General features: G+C 34.4%; 4 protein-coding genes and 1 non-coding gene across 5 annotated transcripts; 4 read left to right on the plus strand and 1 right to left on the minus strand.

Annotated features, from left to right (window-relative positions):
• The first annotated feature begins 698 nt into the window (after positions 1–698).
• Positions 699–9,075, plus strand: LOC110705098 (lipase 3-like). Its single transcript, XM_021882931.1, has 4 exons — positions 699–1,325; positions 3,363–3,452; positions 3,691–3,758; positions 8,930–9,075. Exons 1-4 carry the CDS (start codon positions 699–701, stop codon positions 9,066–9,068), a joined length of 924 nt encoding a protein of 307 aa, XP_021738623.1. The 3' UTR covers positions 9,069–9,075.
• A 5,256-nt stretch (positions 9,076–14,331) lies between these two features.
• Positions 14,332–17,153, plus strand: LOC110705099. The gene is made up of 4 exons (XM_021882932.1): positions 14,332–15,127; positions 16,147–16,239; positions 16,367–16,434; positions 16,641–17,153. Exons 1-4 carry the CDS (start codon positions 14,477–14,479, stop codon positions 16,762–16,764), a joined length of 936 nt encoding a protein of 311 aa, XP_021738624.1. The 5' UTR covers positions 14,332–14,476; the 3' UTR covers positions 16,765–17,153.
• Positions 17,154–18,229: 1,076 nt separating this feature from the next.
• LOC110705100 (3-oxoadipate enol-lactonase 2-like) lies at positions 18,230–22,797 on the plus strand. Its single transcript, XM_021882933.1, has 4 exons — positions 18,230–18,986; positions 19,998–20,087; positions 20,254–20,321; positions 20,535–22,797. Exons 1-4 carry the CDS (start codon positions 18,339–18,341, stop codon positions 20,659–20,661), a joined length of 933 nt encoding a protein of 310 aa, XP_021738625.1. The 5' UTR covers positions 18,230–18,338; the 3' UTR covers positions 20,662–22,797.
• LOC110704875 (cysteine-rich receptor-like protein kinase 25) lies at positions 22,020–22,628 on the plus strand. Its single transcript, XM_021882688.1, has one exon. It carries the CDS (start codon positions 22,020–22,022, stop codon positions 22,626–22,628), a length of 609 nt encoding a protein of 202 aa, XP_021738380.1.
• A 1,711-nt stretch (positions 22,798–24,508) lies between the features above and the next one.
• Positions 24,509–24,581, minus strand: TRNAR-ACG. The gene has a single exon. It is a non-coding gene; the product is annotated as a tRNA-Arg (tRNA).
• Between the last annotated feature and the right edge of the window lie 2,334 nt (positions 24,582–26,915).

Here is a 26,915-nt window from a genome sequence, read left to right on the forward strand (position 1 = left end):
ATAATGTCTTAAAACATTAATATTATGGCTACGATATTTTCTATGTAGTTCTAGGCATTCATATAATCTAAATGCATTGAACATTTTTTTTTAAATAGTATCATATGGAGTAAAATTTATATCGAGTAAAATATAGAAAATGTTCTTAATTCGGTCTAATTGATTCGGGTTGGGTTTTGAATCAGTCTTATTGATCCAAGATCTGAACTTAAAATAGAACAACCCCAGTCTGACAATTGAATTTAAATTTTTGATCATGTACTGATGAACAACCCTCATTTTTTTTCTTACCCGGTTCGTGGTTAGGGTTCGTGGTTAGGTTCCAGTCCCCTCCCAATTGTTGTTGCGGGAGATCGAACACGGGTTCTCCCTACCAAGTGTAGTCCCAATCACCACTACACCAACATCCAATTGGTATTGAACAACCCTCATTGAAAGTATTATTGTGTGAAAAGACGAGAAAGATACTGAAAATTGCACAACCAGTCTGATATTTAAAGTTAAATTTTTGATATGTACAGATGAAGAACCCTAATTGAAAGTATTATTGCATAAAAAGACGAGAAAGATAATGAAAATTGTAATGTCAATTGGCTTGGCTGAACAAAGAAATTCTTGCAATCTTGCAGTGGTAGGTGTAGACGTGTAGTATGTAACAAAGCATTTAAATCGACTGAAAGTTAAAGAAAGAAAGTGAAATGGTGAACATAGTGAATTGCTACATGTCCTTGCTACAAAAGACAATGAAGTTAGCTGGAATGCGACCCAAAAAGTTGGAGATAGAGCCAGGAACAACCATTCATTTTTGGGTTAACAGCAACAAGACGAAGAAAAAGAAGAATAAAAAGCCTCTTGTTCTTATCCATGGTTTCGCCGGCAATGGCCTAATAACATGGAGTTTCCAAATCTTAGCCCTAAGAAAAAAGTATGACCTTTATATACCTGACCTTGTTTTCTTTGGTGAATCCTATACAACAACCAAAAGTACCGAGGTAACTCCAAGATTTCACGCGGATTATTTTGCAAAAGGGCTAAGGAAGTTGGGTGTTGAAGAGAAATGTGTGGTAATAGGGTTTAGTTATGGTGGGTTTGTTGCGTTCCAAATGGCTGAACACCACCCTGACCTGGTGTACTCGATCGTGGCGATCGGCACGGTTTCGGCTTTGTCCGAGTCCCTTAGCCGTGAGTGTTCGGAACAGGTCGGAGGTCGTCCTTGGTCGGAGTATTTGGTCCCACAATCTGCCGAAGATGTCAAGGTTCTTTTTGATATTTCTTTTCATAGATTGCCTCGGATGCCTAAATTCTGCTATAAACACTGGCTTGAGGTACTTGATTAGTCTACCTCTGTGGTTTTTTTAATTGTTGCACTTTAACCATGCTTGTCGAGACACGACTTTGACTATTTATTTATTTAATTATATATAAGTTAAGGGTCTGTTCATATATACTTATTTTCAGTTTAGTTCAGTTTAGTTCAGCTCCAATCAGTTCAGTTCAGTTTTATGCATTTTAATTTTTCAGTTCAGTTCAGTTTAGTTCAGCTCAGTTCAGTAAATATGAATAAGCCCTAAATTATTATAGGAAAATTAATACTTCGTCACTTTAAGTATTAAGTGAAAAGAACATTACCTCTGCTCAATTGAGGAGAAAAAAAAAATCTCATTCAATTCAATTAAAAAAATATGCACATGCGTCAATAGGGGTGTTCAGATCCGGGTACCCGAAAAAGCGGGTACCTGGATCTTCGGGTAGTATAAAGCTCGGCCCATGTCCCGACCCGGGAAAACCGGGTACCCGGATATCGGGTACCCGAATTTCCCGGGTCGGGACAGAGGATACCCGGTTATTTTTTTATTTATTTTTTCTTTTTTTTTTGGGTAAATCAAGCATAAAAAAAAATACTCATAAAGCAATTCAGTAGCTCCAATTCATACAAAACAATCCAAATTTCTAAGTTAAAGTTTTGTATAATTCAAATCCCATAGCTAGGTCACAAAAAAGACCTCAATAATTCATTTTACGAATTAAAACATAAAATCAGAAATCAATTATGAAAGTAAAATCAAACTCCACTAGCACAAATAGCTACTTTCATTCCTCATTAAGCCACCACAAAATCAACCTCCAACTCAATCAAACGCACTTTGATCTGTGAGAAGAAATTGCAATTTATGAATGGTAAGGTGCCGATTGCTGCGATGTTGTCATCGCTTGTTACTTGCATGCATTGGAGTAAAGATGTAGAGAAATTCATAGATCTAACTATGAGAAGAGAGTTGAGTGGTTGTATGGTGGATGAGTGAATTGAAATTCAGAAGAAGAAGGGGAATTGAAATTCAAGAAGAAGGAGAATTGAAATTCAGAAGAAGAAGGAGAATTGAAAGATAGTACTTGAAATAACAAAAGGGAGAGAGAAAGAGATGAGGAATTGACAATTGAGGATGAATGTCTAGTCGGCTACCATAGAGGAGAGAGAATATGGTGGGTGGGTGGTTGGGAATAAACCCTTAACCCTTAAAGACTGTTTTTCTTTTAAAAAAAATATCAACTCACGGGTCAGCGGGTACCCGCCACCCTCACAGGTCGGCCCATGACCCGACCCAAAAACATGCTATATAATCGGGTCGGGTACCCGATCCGCGAATTTCAAAAAAAATTACAAAAAATACCCGGATAAATCAGTTGGGTCATCGGGTCAACGGGTCGGGTATTTTTGAACACCCATATGCATCATTCTCATATAAAGAAATTCTTCACTGTGAGCGGAGCTAGGATTTGAACAATGGTAGACACCGAAACACTTTTCTCAAGGTCTTAATTATTTTATTTTTTTTACAAAATTAAGACACATTCACGTAATGCAATAAGACATTAAGCGATAAAAAAGAAATTAAAAAAAAATAAGTAAAATAAGCAAAGAAAATGAATGTTAGCTACGTACTGCAACAGGACATTAAGTGGAAATTAAAAAAAGAAATAAAGGAAAAAATAAGGACATTAAGTAAAAAAAAAAAGAAAAATAAATAAATAAATGTTGGGATAGGGATTGGAACCCTTGACCTTAGGTAGACAAGTTATTGTTCCAACCACTAAGCAATTAGTAGGTTTGAATAGTTTTTATTTTATTTTATTTTATTTAGGAAAGGTTTGAATAGTTTAATACACTTTGTATTCTACTTCGTATTTGAATAAATTTTAACTAACTTTTTTTTTTAAAAAAAAAAAAAAAAAAAAAAAACATCTAGTAGGGCACGTGCCCTACCAGGACACTAAATATATATATTTAGTCAGTTTATTAATCATGCATGTCTCAAAATATAAATATATAATTAATATATTGATGTAAATTGTGATGATGCCAGAGCATGTATGACCATAGGAAGGAGAAAGTTGATTTATTAGAGGCTGCTTTGATCAAAGATGAAGATGTTCCTAACCATCAATTTAAGCAGGTCTGTAACAGTACGTGTTGCGATCAAAGATGGAGTCCTGTATAATACTTTTATTTTAATTCAATACATGACTAAACACCAATCTTAACCGGAGTAATTGGCAAAATTCTCATTTTTATTGTTAATCCAAGCAAGATTTCCGACTCCATTTTTTTAGTTAATTTGTGCAAAACAATCAATAGTACAGTAGCGATTAATTAATTTTGATGTACTCTTTTATTTTCTATTTCCCTTCTAGAAAATTCACCTACTATGGGGCACTGAAGACAGAGTTTTCAACCTGGAAGTGGGAATAGCACAAAAAAAGTATGATCGTTTTGAACCTTTTTTTTACACATGAATATAATATACGTATGAACTTATTACTTTACTAGTCACACCTCGGCCCATAATTAATTGTTACGATGCTATATATCTTAATGTATAGTGTATTAGTGTGACAACTTGTTAAAATAGATTCAAGAATTCTTCTCTGTATTTCTCTGTTTCATATGCACGGCCACATACAAGTATTTAACTTAGGTAAACTTGGTGAGCAAGGCCAAGATAACCTACAATATTCTACCCTATCTTCACAATATACAAACTTATCATAAATAACAAAATATAATATCCTATAATATCTCAATACCCCCCTCAAGTTGGAGCGTACGGATCACGGACACCCAACTTGCGCAGTAAAAATTCGAACTTGGTTTTTCCCAAAGCCTTAGTAAAAATGTCAGCCAGTTGAACATTTGTAGATACATACGAGGGTTCGATAGTACCATCAGTGATTGCATCCCGCACAAAATGACAGTCGGCTTCAATATGTTTCGTGCGCTCATGAAAAACTGGGTTCTCCGCAATGTATAGGGCCGATTGACTATCACAATAAAGATGCATCCCATTTTCATGATTTACACCCAAGTCACGAAGAATACGTTTCAACCACTTTAATTCACAAGTCGTTGCATTCATCGAATGATACACTGCCTCTGATGAAGAAAGAGCAACAGTCGGTTGCTTTTTGGTTTTCCATGACACTGGAGACAAACCAAGCAGCACAAACCAACCACTCAAGGACCGCCTGGAGAGGGGACAACCTGCCCAATCTGAATCACACCATCCTTCTAACTGTAACGCACTGTCGGACCTCAGTAGAATTCCCTGTCCCGGGCTCTTCTTCAAATACCTAACAACTCGCAGAGCTGCCTCCCAATGATCAATCCTGGGATTTTGCATAAACTGTGATAGGATATGCACAGAATATGCTAAATCTGGTCTAGTGACAGTAAAAAAAATCAGTCAGCCTATGAGCCGTCTATATTTCTCTACATCTGAAAAAAACTCACTCTGCGACAAAGCCAATCTATGATTCTGAACCATAGGGAACTCTGCAGGCTTAGCATCCAGTAGACCTGTCTCTGTAATAATATCCACTGCGTATTTTCTTTGACAAATGAAAATGCCCTGTGCATTCCGGGCTACCTCTAGCCCTAAAAAATACTTCAACACTCCAAGATCTTTCATTTTAAAGCAATTTCCCAGATATGATTTAAAGTTAAGCATAGCAGATTTATCGTTGCATGCAATAATTAAACCATCTACATATACTAACACATTGAGCTGCATTTTACCCTTGTTCAGAGTAAATAAAGAGTAATCATAATATGACTGCTTAAAGCCATAACTTTTCAATGCTGCAGCTAGCTTTGCAAACCAGCATCTTGGAGCTTGTTTAAGGCCGCACAATGATTTATTCATTCTGCAAACTTTGTCAGAATTATTTTTCTCAAAACCAGGAGGAATTTTCATATATACCTCTTCTTCCAAATCTCCATGAAGAAACGCATTGTGAACGTCCATTTGATGAACATCCCAATTTTTCACCGCCGCCACTGCAAGAAATGTTCTGACTGTCACCATTTTTGCTACAGGTGCAAATGTCTCATTGTAGTCTAATCCTTCAACCTGATGATTTCCGAAGATGACTAATCGTGCTTTCAACCGCTGCAAATTTCCGTGCTCATCATATTTTTCTTTGTACACCCACTTGCTTCCGAGAGCCTTTTTACCAGGTGGTAACTTCTCTAGCACCCAAGTTCCCTGTTCTTCTAGAGCCTGTATATCATCTGCCATTGCTTTTCTCCAACCCTCGTGTTTCATAGCCTCCTTGAAACTTTTGGGTTCATTTCTTCCTGTAATAGCGGCAATATATTTTCTATGTTTCACAAAAAATCGGTGAGAATCAACATAATGTGTTATTGGATAAACAGTACCTGAGGAAGTTGAGTCGAGTGAACTGAGAGATGTGGATGGAATTTTATTCCGTATGGTGTGAGTCACAAAATCATCACAGTATTTAGTAGACGGGAACTTTGTTCGTTTGCCTCTACCCATGTCACTGTCAATTGCCGTCGCTTCTGTGCTCACACTCACCTCTTGCGTGACAACATCACCCTCAAGAGGCACCTGCTGCTGCTGATTACCACCCATAAGGTACCTGCTGCTGCTGCTGTTCCACGCCCCTTGCACCAGCGCCCGCTGGAAACTCATCGGGCTGGGCAGTGGCTTGGCAGGGTGGAGGCAGCGGGCTGTCAGCGACCGCAGGCTCTGCATCTGCCTGGACGTTGACTGGGCAGGGGGAATGCTCGCTGCCACATGGTCTTGCTGCACCTATCTCGGGCTGCTCCCTAGTCTCAATAGCCCACTCATCATCATCACTAAAATATTACTCCACCCTAGGGTCAACCGAAGGCTTTGGTGCACTCTCACTCTCGGTTGTAATATAAGGGAAATCACTCTCAAAAAATTGCACATCACGAGAAATAAACATTGTCTTAGTCTCCAAATCGTAAACTTTCCATCCTTTCTTCCCAAAGGGATAGCCTAAAAAAACACACTTTCTACTTCGGCTAGCAAATTTATCACCCTTACTTTGTTGATTATGAGCATAGGACAAACAACTAAAAACCCGGATGTTCTCATAGGAAGGCGGTTTATTAAATAAAACTTCAAAGGGAGTTTTATAATCGAGTAACCATGAGGGTGTTCGATTAATCAAATGACAAGCACTTTGCACACACTCTCCCCAAAATTTCAAAGGCAAATTGGCTTGAAACCTCAAGGCTCTAGCCACGTTCAAAATATGTTGGTGTTTTCTCTCAACCCGCCCATTTTGTTGGGGTGTCCCAACACATGATGTCTCAAAAATCATCCCATTAGCAAAAAAATAATTTTTCAAGGAATTGAACTCTGTGCCATTGTCACTACGAACTATTTTTATGACTTGATTAAATTGACGTTTGACCATAGCAACAAAACTAAGAAACATAAACTCAACTTCAGTTTTATTACTTATCAAATAGGTCCACACACCACGTGAAAAATCATCTATAATAGTAAAAAAATAGTGAGCACCACAAGACGAAGGTGTCTTGTAGGGCCCCCACAAATCCAGATGCACAAGCTCAAAAATACGACTAGCTTTATTGTTGCTAATTGGGAAACTATTCCTATGTTGTTTTGCCCGTGGGCATACATCACAAGGTTTATTTTTAATGCTTTTACTAGAACTACTCACAACGGGAAGAGAACGTAGAACTTTTTCCGAAGGATGCCCCAATCTACGGTGCCATAACTCCAAGGAACCATCACCAGTCACCTTCAATGCCTTCACCTCAGGAACACCACGGAAATAGTAAAGTCCATCCACGCGTTCACTCGCTCCAATCACCTTCCTCGTCATTAGGTTCTGTATAACACAAAGATTGTTAGTGAATTGTAAAGAACAATTCGATTCATCACATAATTGAGTGATAGAGATCAAGTTGCAATTTAATTGCGGCACAAAAAGGACGTTTTTAATCATCAAACCCCCTTCTAAAATCACAGTGCCAATTTGAGAGGCATTAGCATAATTTTTGTTAGGCAAACCAACTGGGCAATTAATCACAGTCGTCACTTTGGTTAAAAGGGATAAATCACAAGTTACATGGTTTGATGCTCCTGTATCGATGATCCAAGATGAACTGTTCTTACCATGAAGCTTTGATTTTACTGAATTGAGATAATCCAGCAATTGTTGAACCTGATCAAAAGAAACCCCCGCAAGAGCAGCAGCATCAGCAGGCGTAGCTGAGCTTTGCGTGAGTTGAGAAGGCTGCCCAGTAGTTTTGTTCGCACGAACTGTTGCTGAACCACCTCTGCTCTGACTGCCAGCACCTCTTCCACCTCTCCTTGCCACAGGACTGCCACGGCCAGCACCCCTGCCACCTCTACCCCGGTCTCCCCACCACTCGGGATACCCAATAAGCTGGAAGCATGTACTCTCGTCATGGCCTTCCCTATTGCAATGGTTGCACAACTTATCATTGTTCTCTCTTTGTCGTGGCTTGGACGCACCCTCTGACTGGACTTTGAAAGCCACGGCATGTTCACGAGTACCAGAAGACACACCTCCACGCAAGCTTTCTGCTTGAATCAATTGTTGATACGCACGATCAACACTCGGCAAAGGATCCTGGGCTAGAAGCTGCCCACGAATTGAACCATAGGCTTCATCTAAACCAATTAAAAAATGATGAACATAATCATTGGCACGGATCTTCTCCACCTGAGCAACTATATTGCACGTACAGGCACCACAAGAGCATGCGGGTACCGAAGCATAAGCGTTCAATTCATCCCAGATTTTGGATAATCGCCCAAAATAAAGAGCCACAGATTCAGTCGGGCCTTGCTTGCAATCTCCCAAGGCCTTCTTCAATTGACACACACGAGTGCCACTAACCACACAAAATCGGTCCTTGAGATTGTTCCACAAGAGACACGCATCATCATAGTCACCAATAGTAGACCGTACAATAGGATCCAAGGTATTTGACACCCATGAGACCAATCGTCTAATTTCTCTGAGTCAGTCGGCTTCTTGACCGTACCATCAATGAAACCATACTTCCTCTTTGCCTTCAAAGCAGTACGAACTGCTCTTGCCCATTCGTCATAGTTCTCACCACGCAATTGTATTGGGGTAATAACATTGCCAGGGCCATCACTCGAACCAAGATGATATGTCAAATCGATCTTAGCTTTTCCTTCATCACCAGGCATGATGCAATTATGAATAAAAAGAAAAAAAAATTTAACGGAGACTCACTGTTCCTCACAAAAGAAATACGAACTAGATGAACTAGATTTCGTAAAAAAAAATTCGGATCTCAACCTAAGCTCTTAATACCATGTTAAAATAGATTCAAGAATTCTTCTGTGTATTTCTCTGTTTCATATGCACGGCCACATACAAGTATTTAACTTAGGTAAACTTGGTGGGCAAGGCCAAGATAACCTACAATATTCTACCCTATCTTCACAATATACAAACTTATCATAAATAACAAAATATAATTTCCTATAATATCTCAATACAACTAAATTCGAATATGCTAAGAGATAATAACAAAGCAGTGCTTATGTTTTATTGATTGATGATGCAGGAAATTGGGCGGCACGACTGAATTGCAAATTATAACGAATGCAGGTCACCTAGTTCAATTGGAAAGGCCGTGCGCCTTCAACAAATGCCTCAAAAATATACTGGACTCCTTGGCTATTGACAAGAGATTGACAACTTAACAAACTTGCTTCATAGTTTTGAGGCTTTAATTTGTGTTAATTGCTCCCTCAAATTTATTTTTATTTTTTTACTCTTTTATATTCCTATAAGATATGGTGTTAGAAATAATCTTGTCTTTAACTGCCAAAAATGAAAAATTACCACGGAATCTCCTGTCATGAGCTTTGTCATGAGAGTTGATTTATTTACGAAAATGTCATGTGAGAAATATATTTTGTTTCTCATTATGAGAAAGTGAGGCATCCCCGAAATTCAAAGTTAAATCTCAACTAGTTAAAATTATTTGCATAACTATTGTGGTATCAAAATTCTGAAACGGATCAATGTGACTTATACAATTAACTAAGTAGGCCAATCTTTAGCAGAATTCAAAACAAAGAATCTAAAGCAACCGATCATCTGTAAACCGAACTTATCATACTATATATCCATTAGCATATCGATCATATTGTTCTAATCTCACCGTTTCAATATAAATGTCCCACTTTGACTTTTATGTTTTAACCATTTATTGTATATTCAAAGCTTTTACAAAATATTATAGTTACTCCAGAGTATATTGTAGTTATATAGTTATAATAGTCTCAATAATGTATATTTTCTGAATAATGGTCAAAATTTTGTAATGACAAACGTAACTGTCAAAATAGGACATTTATTTTGAAACATACATAGTAGGCTCGTATTAGCTGAGTAAGAGAGGGTGAAAGATAATGGAATGTATCCTCAATGACAGCCAAAACAATAGCAGCAATTCAGCAACAAATAAACAAAAAACTCTTGATAAAGAGGCTATAATCAACTATGGTAATTATAAGTCCATTTCACCTCAAGGATCCACCTTTCAGGCCTTCAAAATTTGTAAGGACATTTAATGTTTTAATGGCTTATCATAAGAGTGAATCCATTGACTATGCTAAGACAATTTTATTCACTTTTCTTAAAATTTAAACATTATTTACGAAGTATTCCGTATAAGTTTTTATTTAAAAAAGATATTGTACCATCATACAACAATTGTCAACAAACTTCCTCATATATACATCTTGACAATTTCCCTGGATGTAGTTCAAGTATATTTTCCGATATGTCATATCTCTGACATTAGTATATAATTAAAGTGAAACAAATCCTAAAAAAAATCTTAATATAGTAAAACTATAATCAATATGCAAGCTAAGAAAAACAAAATCATGAGATATTAATATGTTAACTAACTATACAGACTACAGAGGACAATTAAGGGGAATTTTACGCTTATATTTCTCGTCACCTCTACTTGAACGACATGGGAGTGATGAGACCAAAACATGAACACGTACTGTAGTAATATTTCTATGATAAAAATTTGACAGCTACTCGTATTAATTATTACTCCGTAGCACACAAGTACATAACTATAAGCAGAAAATTCAACTTAATGACGTAGAGGTCATTGGTGCAAAAAATATACACCTCTAACTATGATTCTTAATAGGATGCTATACTTGTTTTGGGCGATAGATGGATTAACAGTTAGCTGTGTAGAGAAGGTTCAAGAAAATACTGTCATGACTCATGAATATATATATCTAGCCAATCTAGGCATCCAGCAAAATCCGGAAAATGATAATACTATAAATATTTATGATGAGCTTCCAAATCATTAGATAAATGTATGTAGCAAAATGTTGAATGTATGACTTTAAGATAATTTTTATTTAAAATAACAAATTCTAAAATAAGACGTTGTATAATAAATGTTATAAGACGGGTGTAACGTTACACCAAGATGATCAATTGTCAATTGATCATAATTTACCCCAAAATATTTTAAAAGAAACAACAGAAGAATATGGAACATTTTTTTAATTTTTTTAATTGGGTGTGATTTACTAAAACTTTATTCGCTATCCACATAACCCAGGGGAGAGGGGGTGGTTTATCAAATTTTTAGGAGTTGTGAATACAAAGTGGATTAACTCAAATCTAATATTTAGAGAACAACATCTTAACTTTATCTCTCTTTCTCTCTCTCATGTGGTCATCCCTAACCGCGATTTTGTAGAGCTGTAGGAAAAATAACTAATTTCTTCTTTATAATTCCTCTATTTTTACTCAACTGCAATTTAACACATCACCTTTTACCTTCCTTTCAAAATCCCTTTTTTTTTTTTTATCTTCAAAAAAATTTATAAGAAAATTCATGAATCTTTTGAAAATATAGCTTAATACCTTTTCGATAACTATTACGACTTAGGAAGAAGAAAGTGGCATCCAAACAAAAGTTCCGTTATAATTGAGGTAATTAATATTGGCCTGGCCTAATTAATGATCTATATTATGGGCGTGTACATGTCAAATGTTAGAGATACAGCAATATCAAAGTATGATTTGAATATTGTTTGTTTAGTTTTGTGAATATATATATATATATATGAATATATATATATATATATATATATATATATATATATATATATATATATATATATATATTTAAAAATCATGCAAGAAAATGTAACCTGCATGAATGTAAAAGTATAACAAATTGAATAAAAAATACCACATCAATAAGTTTAATTTTTCCTTGCATATATAATTAGTTGAAGCAACCATAAATGATAGTAATGATAAATAATACTCGTATGGAGTAACAATGAGTCGAGTTAGAGTTCCATTATAAGCACCTTAGTCTCGTACGTGCCATTGTGCCAATATAAACTGATAAACATGTCTTATTGGAGTTAATTTAGACCGCATAGATCTATCCTAAAAGATGTATAATAGTCAATAGTCCCAATTGGGATGACATTCATCTTACAAGCTAGTGTGGTACGCAATAGCTAAATAAACAACAGAGAATTTTGTAGATTTGGAGGACAATATTATTTAAGTGTAATAAATAAGAGAAGACAAATCAAGCTATAAGGTATGGTGTATATAAGAATTTTCAATATATACGAAAATGAGTGAATGACTATGTGCACAATAGCTACGCCATCGCCCCTTCAATTCCATGAAAGTGGTGGTTGCATGAAGTTGCGGGCATCATAAACATCATAATTACGTGGTTTTAAGCTACCATTTATTGTGCTTACGTTACTTATACACAAATGTATGATCTTAATTATTAGAACTAGTACGTGTTTGGTTGGGGGGACGTAGTAACTAAAACATAATTTGTATCCCCTTACGGGGCGTTTGGAATGTGGGAATGAGAGTTTGGAGATTAAAATGTGGGAATGAGATTGGGAATTGATTGTTGGGAATATAGAAAAATATGACAATACTTTGTTTGGTAGTAAATGGGAATAGACGGGGAATAAATAACAAAAATACAAAATTACCCTTACTAATCTTTCTCCTCCATTTCTTTCATTAATGGCAAAAATGTCATTTCATATTCCCATTCCCACCCATTTATTACCTACCCTCCCTAGGTAATAAAATGGTGGGAATTCACCCCATTTATACCCAATCCCATTCCCTTCTTTAATCCCAATCCCATTCCCTTCTTTAATCCCAATCCCATTCCCATTCCCTTCTTTAATCCCAATCCCATCTAACAAACAAGATATTTTGTTTGATTTGGGATTAAAGTTCCCATTCCCACCCTCAATTCTCATTTACCAAACACCCCCTTATAGTATGTAGGTTGCTATATTTAACCCAATAATATCCACACTAAATAGAAATTAAAAGTTTTTGGTATAACTACTTTTTTTTTTTTTTAATAGCAAAAATATTTCATTAATTAAAAGTCATACGACATCTACAATATAAGATTCGATGTTAACAAATACATCAGATGTTGAATCAAATAAAATTCTCCTTCATGAAAACTACGATCATCAAGTAGATCTTGCACTGTGAAACATATCTCGTTTATATAGTTGGAAAATACAACTTTTTTGGAGAGACAATCTGACAATCTTTTTGTAGCTGAGAGGATATTTTTCTTCTGATTCATCTGTCTGCGGCATTCGAAAACTTGATAACTTTTTCACCAACGAAATAATTTCACGATAATCCATTAGATCTTATATCATTGATTCAAAACTAAGAAATTTCTCCCCTGAAAAGAGGAGATGAACCTTGACTTTTGAAGAAGGTCGAAAAACCCTTGTCTCTCGAAGGAGTTCAAAAACCCTTTCTTTCGAGGGAGAAAAGTTCCTCCCAAAAGGAGGAAGCATTATTATAAAACCCAAATTAAACTTTAAAAAAAAACTAGGATTGGGGTTTTCCACCGGTTAAAACCGATGGAAGCCCCTTTAAAATTCAACGACGGAGGCTAGGGTTTTGAAGAGAAGAGAGGTTTTTAAATTACCTTGTAAAAGTTGGTTTGTAATGGTATAACTACTCTTAATAGTACAGTAATAAGTAATTAGTTTCTCCAACCCCTTCTCTTACAGCTATTTTTATACATTGAATTTAATAAAAAAAAAATTAAATTCTGTCACATGTTTATACTCATTCATACATTTAGATATGAATCTTATGATAAATTCATCATCAGAAATCTAGGACCATCATACATCTGATCTTTTAGTTATGATATACCCATATTCTGACCTAAAACATTAAGACTGAGTACAGTGTGTCTCATTGGTCGTTGGGCCTTTAGTTTGGGGACATGCCCCAATCAAGCAGACATATACACCTTCTTTATTTTTGTTTTAATTGCTACTTCAAATTTTTATTTTACCATCCAATGTAGGGTATAATTAGTTATATAAATTGGGACCATCATACTCTTTTAGTTAGATAAAATCATATCTTCACATAAATAAATAAATAATATTTTGCATGCTAGTATAGCAAAAATATACGAGTACAATATTTCATTTGTTTTTGTAATCGCAACATTGATGTTTTTATGTTTACCATTTACATTTTATCATATGGAGTACTATCAACACATTTAATTATGTTTTAGTAAAGAATATAAATACTACCTCAGCTTCGTATTATATATGCACCTTTGGTGTATTATTTATGAGATATAAAAAATTCCAAAGTTGCATATAATATAAACCGCAGATAATAGTAAATATTTCAATAATATATGCCTAGATGATTCTTACTAGACCTGCCTAGGACTATTGTGATCGATTTTCCTATTGTATAATAAATCATAAAATATGGTTAAATCACAATCTCCAACGTTGTTAGTTGTCACCTTATTAACGTAAGTCGTTACACATACTAATATACTATCAACTTGCATATTAATAATCCCGCTTAGAATATTCCAAAATAGATGTTATATATATCATATCATCGAGACAGTTGGAGTTATTACTGGGCCTAGTTAGCTGAATCAAAGAATTTTCTGGTAGAAGTGTAGAAGTGTAGTGTACAATAACGAAACATTCAAGGTGATTGAGAAAGCTAGCTAGAGAGAGAAAGCAAGTACTTGTAAGAGATGGTGAACACAGTGAGTTGCTACGTTTCCTTCCTAAACAAAACAATGAAGTTAGCAGGGTTGCAACCCAAGGAAGTGGAAGTAGCACCAGGAACAATTATTCATTTTTGGGTTAACAACAACAACAACGATGACAACGACAACAACAACACGAAGAAGAAGAAGAAGAAGAAGCTACTGCCTTTAGTTCTTATACAAGGTTTCGGAGGTGATGGAATACTAACATGGCAATTCCAAGTTTTAGCCTTAAGAAAAAAGTATGATCTTTATATACCCGACCTCCTCTTTTTTGGTGGATCCTATACTAGTAGTAAAACTAAGATAACTCCAAGGTTACACGCAGATTGTTTTGCAAAAGGGCTAAGGAAGTTGGGTGTTGAGAAGTGTGTGGTGGTCGGGTTAAGTTATGGTGGGTTTGTTGGGTTCCAAATGGCTGAACACTACCCTGACTTGGTGGATTCGATGGTGGTTACCGGCTCGGTTATGGCGTTGTCCGAGTCCATAAGTAGTAAGGCTTTGAAGAGGATAGGGTTTTCTTCTTGGCCGGAGTGTTTGATGCCTAATTCTGTTGAAGGTGTCAAGGCTTTTCTTGATGTTACTTCTTATAGCTTGCCTTGGATGCCTAATTTTTTCTACAAACACTTCCTTGAGGTAATTAACGTCTTAACTTATTTCTCCTTTCCCTCATCAATTGAAATAGTGGGGAAAATATATGGTTGATAAATGCATTTTACTTTTACTATATTATAAATGTTAGAAGAATTGACAACATGTGGCTTAGGTTTTCAGGGCCTAGTTCAATTTTACATACAAAATTATTGGGTCTGTTTCATAAAATAAAAATAAAAATTATTAATAATAAACAAAAATTTTTGTTTCTCCATACATCATACGGGACCATTCAAATCATATAAATTAATTGTTCTATTGAATTTAATTTTGTTCAATTTTCATATTTAGATTGATATTTTTGACAGACATTAATAAAGGTGCAAAACCAAGAAGATTAAACGATAAGTTGTTTAAGTGATCCTTGATATATTCATAATTTTGGGTTGTGTTTTTTCGAGGGGTTTTGTGTTGTCACATTGGCCACACTACATACGTCTTTGACATCCCCGAGGATTGATTTATCTCCTCCAATTTAAGTAAACTACATACAATTATTTATTAATTTTTCTAGTTTAATAATTGGACCTTTATCATTTGTTGGTTCATTATTAATATTATATTCATGTTGATCGAATTTAGGTGTTAATCCAATGTTACTTCTTCCATCTCAAAGTTAATCTTGACAATTATTAGGAGACATAGTCTAGATGATATGTTATTTGATTATCAATTGTTATTTTAAAAGAATTCAATATTTTTTCAAACTCCGATCCGTATTATTATGATCTAGTCACATCATTTGGTACATAATTTGTAGTTTGCAAAAATGAAATTTCTATCAAAGAGAAAAGAGACAACAACAGTTTGACAATTAGTACGAGTATTATAATTAATATATAACTAAATTTGGTTGGAACTGGCAATTTACTTTATTGTTCTTTTAACAAAAAGACGTACATAATTTGATTATAATACGGAGTATTATGCAATTATTGGGCCACTCTTTAATGTCCGTGTTTAAAATTACTGTATATTGCGGCAAATTGTTATGATGGCAGGCTTTGTTTAGCAATAATAGGAAGGAGAGAGTTAAAATATTAGAGGCTCTTGTGGTCAAAGATGAGCATGTCACCAACCATCAATTTCGGCAGGTAAGCTAAACTTGTATGTATTTAAAAAAAAATTATAATTAATGACTAATTAACATTCTAAATTGGCACATGTCAAATTATTTTTATTAATCCTAATTTTTATATTATTCCTTTTTCACCCTTCTAGAGGATACACCTACTATGGGGCGAGGATGACATAATTTTCAACATGGAAGTGGCAAACAACTTGAAAGAGTATGATCTTTTTCAACTTTTTAACACCTATATAATTTACTACTCGTATTTAGTTCTATATTTACCTCAGTTTAGTTATTTTTTATTGCGTAAATTTAGATGTATCGTAATTTGAATCTTCAATACTGTATGTGACAATTAAATTCGAATAAGAGGTAATAACGAGGTAAAACCTGTGTCTTATTGATGATCGACGATGCATGCAGGAGATTGGGTGGCAAGACGAACTTGCAAGTTTTAAAGAAGGCTGGTCACTTAGCTCCATTGGAAAGGCCATTTGCCTTCAACAAATGCCTCAAAAAAAATGCTGGACTCCTTGGCTATAGATAGATAATCGACAATAAATTAAACACTATTTTTAGTTTGTTAAGTTTGTCGCATTTAATAGCACCTAATTATTGTAATTCCAGCATATCTACTTGCTACCGCTGCAGTATCATCAATTCATCAAGTTTTCTTTTTCTATTGTATTATTCTCTTAAGGGTAATGCTATATGCAGCCCTTAGGGCTGTATATAAGCATTTATCGTCCTTCCTTTTTTAGTATTAATTGGGAATTTATCGACAATTTACGAGTAAATCGATGTAATAAATGTTTATTTATTATCTATTCTTTCTACTTTTAGTTTTGGTTGAGAACCTTAGCTTGGGCCCCGGGGACAATCGGACAAGACCCCAAACAGTCAAGGTCAAACATATAATAATACTTTCTCGGTTTATTTTTAAGTGCATCATTATTTGCCATTTTACATATGTTAGCATAATACTTTTGCTATCAATATTTAATTATGCTTTAATAAAAGTTATAAAAAGTTGATTTTGAAAAGAAGATATCAAGACGGATTTGAACACCAGATGAGCATATTTTTTTTGTTACAAATAATCACAAAAGATGGTCAAAAGAGATTGTATGGATCCCTATTTTTTTAAAAAAATACACCGCATTAAATAACTCATCTTATCATGAATAATGTTTGAAAAAAATATCCTAAAAAATGATTAGTTACTTACTGCCCTTATTAAAGTTAGTTCCTTATGGTCTAGAACAAGTGTGGGTTAATCAATGTCCTTTAGAGATTAGTCCGTATGTACTCTCATATACTTTCATTATCTGTTAATTAATGCACTGCTCAGCGTTTTCCTTAAAAAAAAAGTAGTATGTGCACATTTATACCCCTAAGATTTTTTATTTTTATTTTACATGTTTTTCCTTGTTAATATTGTGTCAACAACTAAATTTGTGAGTTAAGGCCAAACAAAAACAGCTTTTCAAACATGACAAGTTATAGCATGCATCCCATGCGATAATACGTAGTATTAATATTAGGGGTGGCAATTCGGGTCAGCAGGTCGGGTTCGGGTCAGATGTCGGGTCGATTTCGGGTTATTCTTAGAAACTATTAAAAATAGTGTAAAACTTAATATTATTACGAAATATGAAATTTGGGTCAAATCGGGTCGAATTCGGGTTGTTCGGGTTCGGTTCAGGTCGGGTTCGGGTCTCTCTCAGTAACTTCGGGTCGGGTTCGGGTCGGGTTTTCGTGTCGGGTCAGGGTTTGCCAGCCCTAATTAATATTGTGGTTCAAATTTAGTTATCACAGATGGTTTAAGTCACATAACTATTAATAGGGGATAAATTATTGGAAAGATGTGAAGATGGTACGTCAGCGATCACATCTGTAGTTATTAGTTGGCCTAACTTAGGTCTATTCAAAAAAATAAAAAAGCTTAATTAGGTAGCTAATTAAAATAAAATAAAGAAATTCTTGTAGTAGTGTAAACGTGGCGGCCTGATTAGCTGAAACAACGAAATTTCTATTAGTAGGGTAGAGGTGCATTATATAACGAAGCATTATATTCAAAGTAATCGAGAATGATAGAAAGAGAGAGAAAGTGAAAGAGAGATGGTGAACACCGTGAGTTGCTACATGTCCATTTTACACAAAATGATGAAATTAGTAGGGATGCAATCTAAGGATGTGGAGATAGATCAAGGAACAGTTATTCATTTTTGGGTTAACAATAATAATGACGACAACGACGAAGACAACAACAACAACAACCCGAAGAAGAAGCATCCGCCTTTAGTTCTTATACATGGTTTCGCAGGTGATGGCATACTAACATGGCAATTCCAAGTTTTAGCCCTAAGAAAAAAGTATGATCTTTATATACCCGACCTCCTCTTTTTTGGTGGATCTTATACAACAAGTGACACTAAGATAACTCCAAGATTTCAGGCAGATTGTTTTGCAAAAGGGTTAAGGAAATTGGGTGTTGAGAAATGTGTGGTGGTCGGGTTAAGTTATGGTGGGTTTGTTGGGTTCCAAATGGCTGAACACTACCCTGACTTGGTGGATTCGATGGTGGTTACCGGTTCAGTTTTGGCGTTGTCTGAGTCCATAAGTAGTAAGGCTTTGGAAAGGATAGGGTTTAATTCTTGGCCGGAGTATTTGATGCCTAATTCTGTTGAAGGTGTCAAAGTTCTTCTTGATAAAGCTTCTTATAGCTTTCCTTGGATGCCTAAAGTCTTCTTTAAACACATTTTTGAGGTACTTACTAAATTCTTCTTTCCCTTAATTGCACTTGTGGGAAAATTAATGGTGGACAATTGCATTCTAGTTATTGTATACGTGTGAAAATGACTAAATTAATTAAATACATTTGTGGGGTTTTTTTTTATCAAGTATACGTGTGAAAAAGACTAATTAATTAATTTGGAATTGAAAATGGAAAGAAAGTATATTAAAGCTACCATAGGATAATACTACGTATATTAATATACGATATAGGGATAAGGTATATGGTCAATTCAAAGTAGTAATGATTTATGTCTAAAATTTATGACATACTCTTAAGAAGATTAAATCATGGGAGAATACCGTGTTCTCTTTAAAGACCTTACCTTATTTTTATTATGCAGTTGAAATTTCTTGTTTAAATTTAATTTGTTTAAAATTAATACCAAATCAGATTATGAAACTAATATTTTTAATAGCAATAGTAAAACAATCTCAACAAGGCAACAATTGTATTTAATCTGTTTCATATTATTCTTTTTACTTACTCCGTATTATTATTATTATTATTATTATTATTATTATTATTATTATTATTATTTTGTGAGACAACATTGGTTAATTAAAGTAGGAACGAAAAAAATATGCATGAACAGTAATTAGTTAGATAGACAGTGAATCGTATACGTAGTTCAGTAGGGGCTTTGATTGGTGCACCGTTTGCAAAGTGCAGCGAGACATGGTCCAGAGTCCAGACTTCAGAAGGCCCTCAACCTTGCCACAAATGCAAAATCTAGTCTTATTTCTTTTAATTATTTTATGTAGTGTGTTGTTTAAGCTAGCTTATGTCCAAAAAAAAAAAAAAAAAAAAAAAAGCTATTTAGGTACTGTCTTGAATTTTGATAATATAATTGAACTATGATGTAATCAATACCGAGTATCTAACTAAATTTAAATGGAATTAGCTTTTTATTGGTCCACCCCTTTAATATATGTGCTGAAAATTACTGTATGTATTGCTGTAAATAATTGTGATGATGCCAGGTCATGTTTGGCAATAGGAAAGAAAGAGTTGCAATATTAGAGGCTCTTGTGGTCAAAGATGAGCATGTCACCAACCATCAATTTCGACAGGTCTGCATGTATTGTCTTGTAATTATATAATTCTATTAATTAATGACTAATTTACATTCTTAATTGGCAAATCAGCATATGTCAACTTTATTTTATCATTCCTAGCAAGATTTCCAAATCGAATTTCTAATTTTTTTTTTTTACTTTTCCTCTATCCCTCTTGTAGAGGATTCACTTACTCTGGGGCAACGATGACAAAATTTTCAACATGGAAGTGGCAAACAACTTGAAAGAGTATGATCCTTTTTGAAATTGAAATGGATGTGATAAAATTTGTTTTGCATACGTAGTGGTATCAGTCACCTTAATAAGTCCACAATTATTTACTGTTACGTTTATATACACAACAGTATTAATGCGTGATTTTTTACTATGACAACTAAATTCGAATAAAAGGTAATAATGACCGAGGCAATAACTATGTCTTATTGATAATTGCCGGTGCAGGAGATTGGGAGCCGAGACTAATTTGCAAGTGCTAAAGAAGGCTGGTCACTTAGCTCCATTGGAACGACCGTGTGCCTTCAACAAATGCCTCAAAAAGTTGTTGGACTCCTTGGCTATTGCCTATTGAAAAGTGATCAACAACAAATGCCTCAAAAAATTATTTCTAATTTTTCCATATATATATATATATATATATATATATACTCCCTCCGTTACATATTACTCGCAATATTTTATGTCTCACAAATAATACTCCTTTGTTGCGAGTAATTCGTAACGAGGAAGTATATAAATTTAGTGAGAATTTACGATAAAATATTATAAAATTATACTTCAAAAAAAGAAAATAGTGTAAACAATTAGGAAGCATGTATATGCAAATGATGGGTTGAAAGTCATTAGTCAAGTATGAGGCATAGCCAGAGTATGAATAGTCAATTGAATGGATAGAGATAGCTAATAAGTACTTATCACTCACGCAACAAGTACTCCATATTAAATATTTAATTCTTAATTTTGCATATATAATATGTCACTTAGCAAAATATCAAGAAATTCTATAATATAGCTGCGATTAATGATTCAGGGAATATTCCGTTTTATTGAAATCAATTGAACTTAATTGAACCGATTGAGGCTGAAGACGATGAACTGAACTGAATAGAGCTGAAATAAATTGTTTATGAGAGAAAAAAAAATGAGGAATTGAATTGAACTGAACTGATTGTAGCTAAATTGAATTGAATTGAAATTAAGCTGAACAGAATAGACCCTTAGTGATACAAAAGTTTTTACAATTTTTCTTAAGTGATATGAAATCCTATAATTAAATCCCAAAGATTTTATATAAAGTGAGATGATATACATGATCCCATCTCATCTTTGAAGAATTATGTATAAAATACTCTTATATTCATACTCTTCATCTCTCACAAAGTTAATATTTTAAGGTGCAATTTTAAAATAGTCAATAAAGAAAGAAAACATTATACGTAACTACTTATTATTGGACAGGTCGACCATGATATAGTGTCTTGATCCGAGAAATTGTCAATGGGATTAAAATAAAGCATCTCATGTTATGTTCAAACATCATATAGTATTACTTCATTTCGAAGGTTGTTTACGCATGCATTAGGCTTAGGCCACCATAACAATATACAAAGTATATTTGTGCTTCTTCATCTTTCAAAAAAAAGATTTTAAGATACAAAAACCAAAACCATGGTACATCAACAAAAAATTCCAGCAATAATTCTGAAATTAGCCTTTTCATTAATCTTGCTACATTGTTTCTGTAAACCAGTTACCTCTGAATCAATTATCAATAACATGTCCTTCTCTTGTATATTAGCTACAAATGCAAGTATTTCCTATCAAAACAACGTCAACAGCCTTTACTCCGCCTTCACCACCCACGCCTCGCAAACCGGCTATTACTTCACCAGCGCCGGGGGCCAACCCGACATCGTATACGGCTACTACATGTGTCGTGGTGATCTCTCTTCCGATCACTGCGACAGTTGTATAGTCAACGCCGCAAAATTTGCTCAAGAAACAGATTGTAAACATAAAGACGGCCTTTTCGATTCTGACGAGTGCATCTTTCGCTATGCTAATCACTCAATGTACGGCCTATTAGAACCGGCCGCAAGTATTACTATTGGGGCACCCACGGCGAAAGTGTCAAACTACAAGCAGTACAACCATACATTAGGGATATTGTTGGAAACGCTGATTAGTGAAGCAGCATTTGGAAATGGATCGTCGTCGAATGTGCCGGGTTTCGCCACCAGAGAAGCGGATGTTACAAGTGATGAAACAATTTATGGTTTGGCTCAGTGTACGCCTGATATAGTTGGAGTTAATTGTAGCAAGTGTTTGAGATTTGGACTTTCATCTTTAAGGTCTTGTTGTGATGGTACTCAAGGGGCGCAAACTATTAGGCCTAAATGTTTGCTACGATATGATAATCGTACGTTTTATAATACTATGGATTCTAATGCTTCTCCTTCTAGTACCCAAGAAAGGTTGAAGTACACCATTTTTTTGGTTATGATTTCTTCCTTTTTAATCCTGGTTGTAGGTGGCTGAATTGTTCTAGAAAATTAGAGTATTTGTGATTCATATTTATGTAAAACTTAAACACCTACTAGCTACAGCCTACTACAAGTTATGGAGTATTTAGATTTTTCATCATTGTTATTTTATACTCCGTAATTCCTGAGTTCTTTTTTACTTAACCCGTTTTGATTTTTAACTATTTTTTTCCAATCATTAAAAGCATATTTCCTCCGTTTTTATTTAGTTGACGCGATTAATTTAGGCACATATATTAAGGAGAGGAGAGAGAGAGAAAGAATAAAAAACAAGTGGGGTAACTTGTAAATACAAGGTAAAAAAGTTACCCTAAAAGAAAACGTGTCAACTAAAAAAAACTTCCTAAACAGGAATAAGTGCAGTGCCAACTAAAAAGAAACGGAGGTAGTATAATACAATGACAATTTCTCTACCCCTTGGGTCAACCCACACATGTTGATGATGTAACACTATATTTAATAAGTGAGTCTTATTTATAAATTTGTACCCACCCTAAGTCTAGTAGCTACAATATGAGTTATCTAATGAGCAATAACATGTAATGTAAAATTTGTAAGAATTGTAACACTTTATTAGCTTGACGGGATAAAAATAAAAAAATAAATTAAAAAAAAAACTTCTACTACGTACAAAGACACCCAAAAAATAATCGACAAACCTATTTTTGTAGCATAAATACAGGTTTCTACAATTCTACATTTCTACCAAAGTAGCAGAGTGAGAGATTATAAATTATTAAAATTAATTGTCAATATTTTGCTATTTCATTTTGGGAGGGAAGCACAGAATAGTCAACCTACATGGCTACATATAGAGAGGGGAGGAGAAGAATTCCCCGCCAAAACACCAACATTTGAAACTCCACAATCGCGGGCTAACAGTGATGGAAGCAGATGAATTTCGCGATCAATTTCTCTCTATCAACTTCATCACTAACAATCAAGGTAATGTATTTGATTTTGAACAATTTTGAACATAAATTCGTAAAATCGCAAGTTAATTTTTCGCAATTGAAATCCTTAATCACAACTTCAAACCCTAATTTCTTTGTAATTCCAGAATTCCTCAATTTTCGTACTACATGTGTGTTCGCTGATCCAAAATTGAGGTGATGCATTGATTATCGCTTAATTGATCGATCTTAGGGTTTTAACTTCCCTCAACTTCATCTCTAACAATTAAGGTAATATATACGATTTTGAACAATTTTATCACGAAATCGTATATTTGCAAGTTAAATTTTCGCAATTGGAAACCTTAATCACAGCTTCAAACTCAAAACCTAACTCTTATATGTTTGTAATTCCAGAATTCCTCAATTTTCGCACTAAATTTTTGTCCGCGTGATCGAAAATCGAGGTGAATGCATTGATTTTCGCCTACTTGATCGATCTAGTTTTCGCTTTCCTCAACGTCATCTCTATCTATCAAGGTAATGTATCTGATTTTGCACAATTTTATTCATGAAATCGTTAATTGCAAGTTGATTTTCGCAATTGAAAACCTTAATCACAACATCAAACTCAAATCCTAATCCTTATATCTTTGTAATTCCAGAATTCCTCAATTTTCGTACTAAAGTTGTGTCTGCATAATCAAAAATTGAGGTGAATGCATTGATTTTCATCGAAGTGATCGATCTTAGGGTTTTTGCTGTCCAATGGCAATGGAGAAAATTGTTCGTCAATTTCAGGTCAGTTAACATCGGCGTTAAACCTATTGATCCTATGAAGGTTTTTTTTTCGTCAATTTAAAGTGATCGATCTTTATATTGGTTTGTTTGATCGTAATATGCATTTTAGAGATTTCTGTGAGATAATTGTCTGCTGGAGGTTGAAGTGGAAAAAAAAAAACTAAAAATTAGTACTCAGTAGCGACTCCACTGGGGATCGAACCCAGAATCTCTGGTTTCGTAGACCAGCGCCTTATCCATTGGGCCATGGAGTCCTTGTTGATATTATTTTAGTGCAATAAGAAAGGGAGGTTCAGTTTAGAAGGTTCTTTATTATGGTAGTGAGTGTAGTGACTAATGATTCCCATGGGAATCAAACTGATATTTACGTAGTATTTGGCTAAAGTTGTAGTCCTTTATCTCTCCAATTTATAGTATTTTATTGACACTTTGACCATTGGAGTGACAAATTGGAATATTTGTATTGCGTCAAAATTTTAGAGTGATTGATCAAAAAGGATTTCAAAATGTACATTAGGATGATGCTTCCTTTGATAAAGGATACATAAATTCATTTTCTTCATTGTCACATATTACCACCTATCAAATGGGCCGCTAAAGTGCTGGTTTTTGTAAATGAGAAATATCCTACTGGTTGAAATTAATTTTGAGACTTTTAAAAAGATGGAAATTCAGAGATTAGATTTTTACCATATATAGTTATGAATCAAGTATCCAAATCACTAAGATAGATCTTCAATAGGTAACTAATTCGGAGATGCCCAAAATGCTCCAATCTATTTCAGTGGGTAATCTAAACGTGTAATATCTTGAGATGTGATTCCTTAGGATTTGGTGGAGGAAGGATATTTCTAGCTCAATCAAGTTGGAGATGTGAAGTTAGACGGGGTATATATTTTCTATGGCCAATCAAATTTGAGATGCTTCGGCAATATCTCAACTCAGCTTTCACTTATTAGGTTGAGGGATTTGTGAAGATTCGCCAATAAAAAAAAATTCTGGAAAGTACTTTTTGATGGTTACTTCTTGGCCGAGCTTGGATTTCATGAAGGCTCAACTTTTAGCTATGTAGTCTTTCTTAGGACCATTGGTTAGATGATAGATGCTCCGTACTACATTTAGGAGCTGATTGGTTGATTCTGTTCTATAACCCAAATTAATGTCTCTTAAAACTGTGGAGGTTTGGCATGTGCAGCAATCTTTGGCCCATCTTTGTTTAGTACTCAAGTCTTGAATTTATGTTAAAACATCTTGTGTTTTTGACCATATCATTACAAGGGTGGCAACTTATTAGTACTTTTTCTCTTGATTCTTACTCCCATGTCTTTTTTTAAGTTAATCTGATGTATAGAATTTCATGCTGTTGTGTAATTGAGTGTAGCTATGCTGGTGAAATGTTTGAATAAATGAGGGTTTGATACTTTGATTTAATGGTTATAACTGAATCTGAGGGAGCGTATACATTTTATCTCAAATGATGTACTAGCTTTGCTAACTTATACTACTCCTGAATCGTTTTTAACTTCTTGCCTGAGTTAAGATACTAATTTATGTGGCTTGGTTTTACTTCTGTATGGTTTATTATGTTTTAATAATCATCTTCACTCTTTTCATCTTAAATTTCTAAATCTCTCCGCTCTGTAGCTTGTGCGCTTTGTGCTTTACATTCGTTTTGCCAAGTTTAGTACTTGTTGTCTCTTCCTTACTCTTGAAAATCACATCACTGTTTTGATTTTGTGCTTTTACTTAAATCTGCACTGAAAGTCAATTTGTAAGTTTTTTGGAATACTAAAAGTAGGACAGACAGAGTATTAGATAAGATAACAGCCCTTTCTATGATGCCAAGCATTGTTCCTAATTAAACATTTGAAATCTATTACCTTAGCCTCTGAAGCTCTATGATACACTATAACTAATTTAATTATTGTGTTCATGGAGCATACCATGTCGAGTGTCAATGGTAACTGTGAGTGTTTTTGGCTTTAAATGTGACATTTCTTGTGTTAAAATAGATGTCCTCCCTTGTTCCTACAAACTTTTCAGTTTTCAATGTTTTGGGGTTCAATGGGTCTTATTTTAACTCAGTAGCTTCCTGGTAGAACTGGCTGTGTGCACCTTCTTTTTTAGATGTTCCATGCCCATAGTTTTTTGATGCATTTTATCCCATAAATGTGTAGAGTCAATTTATGTTTTATCTTTTTTGTAGAATATTTGGTCACAATGCTATTGGTTGTCTGATCTACAAAATTCTATCGAATCTTTGTCTAATATGATAGGAGAATTTCATATCATGATATATATCTGTTGATCTTCAATAGTAACGGGAACATTATTTTGGTATTAATGGATGACCTTTTTGACATAAGATATGCCAATCAGGAAAATTTAACATGACACTTAAAACCTCTGGAATTCGAGCTTAAGAGAAAAGTACAAGTTCTTGTCAATCTATTTCAATAAGTTCTATGGCATGCTTGTTTGCATTAGCTAAGTGATTTATGGGAACTTATGTATTAAAATTGTAAGATACACTCATGTTTAAGCCTCACTCTCATGTTATAGAACAGAATAGATAAAATGCAAGAAAG

The sequence above is a fragment of the Chenopodium quinoa genome, unplaced genomic scaffold (assembly GCF_001683475.1).
Source record: "Chenopodium quinoa cultivar QQ74 unplaced genomic scaffold, ASM168347v1, whole genome shotgun sequence".
Taxonomy (NCBI): domain Eukaryota; kingdom Viridiplantae; phylum Streptophyta; class Magnoliopsida; order Caryophyllales; family Amaranthaceae; genus Chenopodium; species Chenopodium quinoa.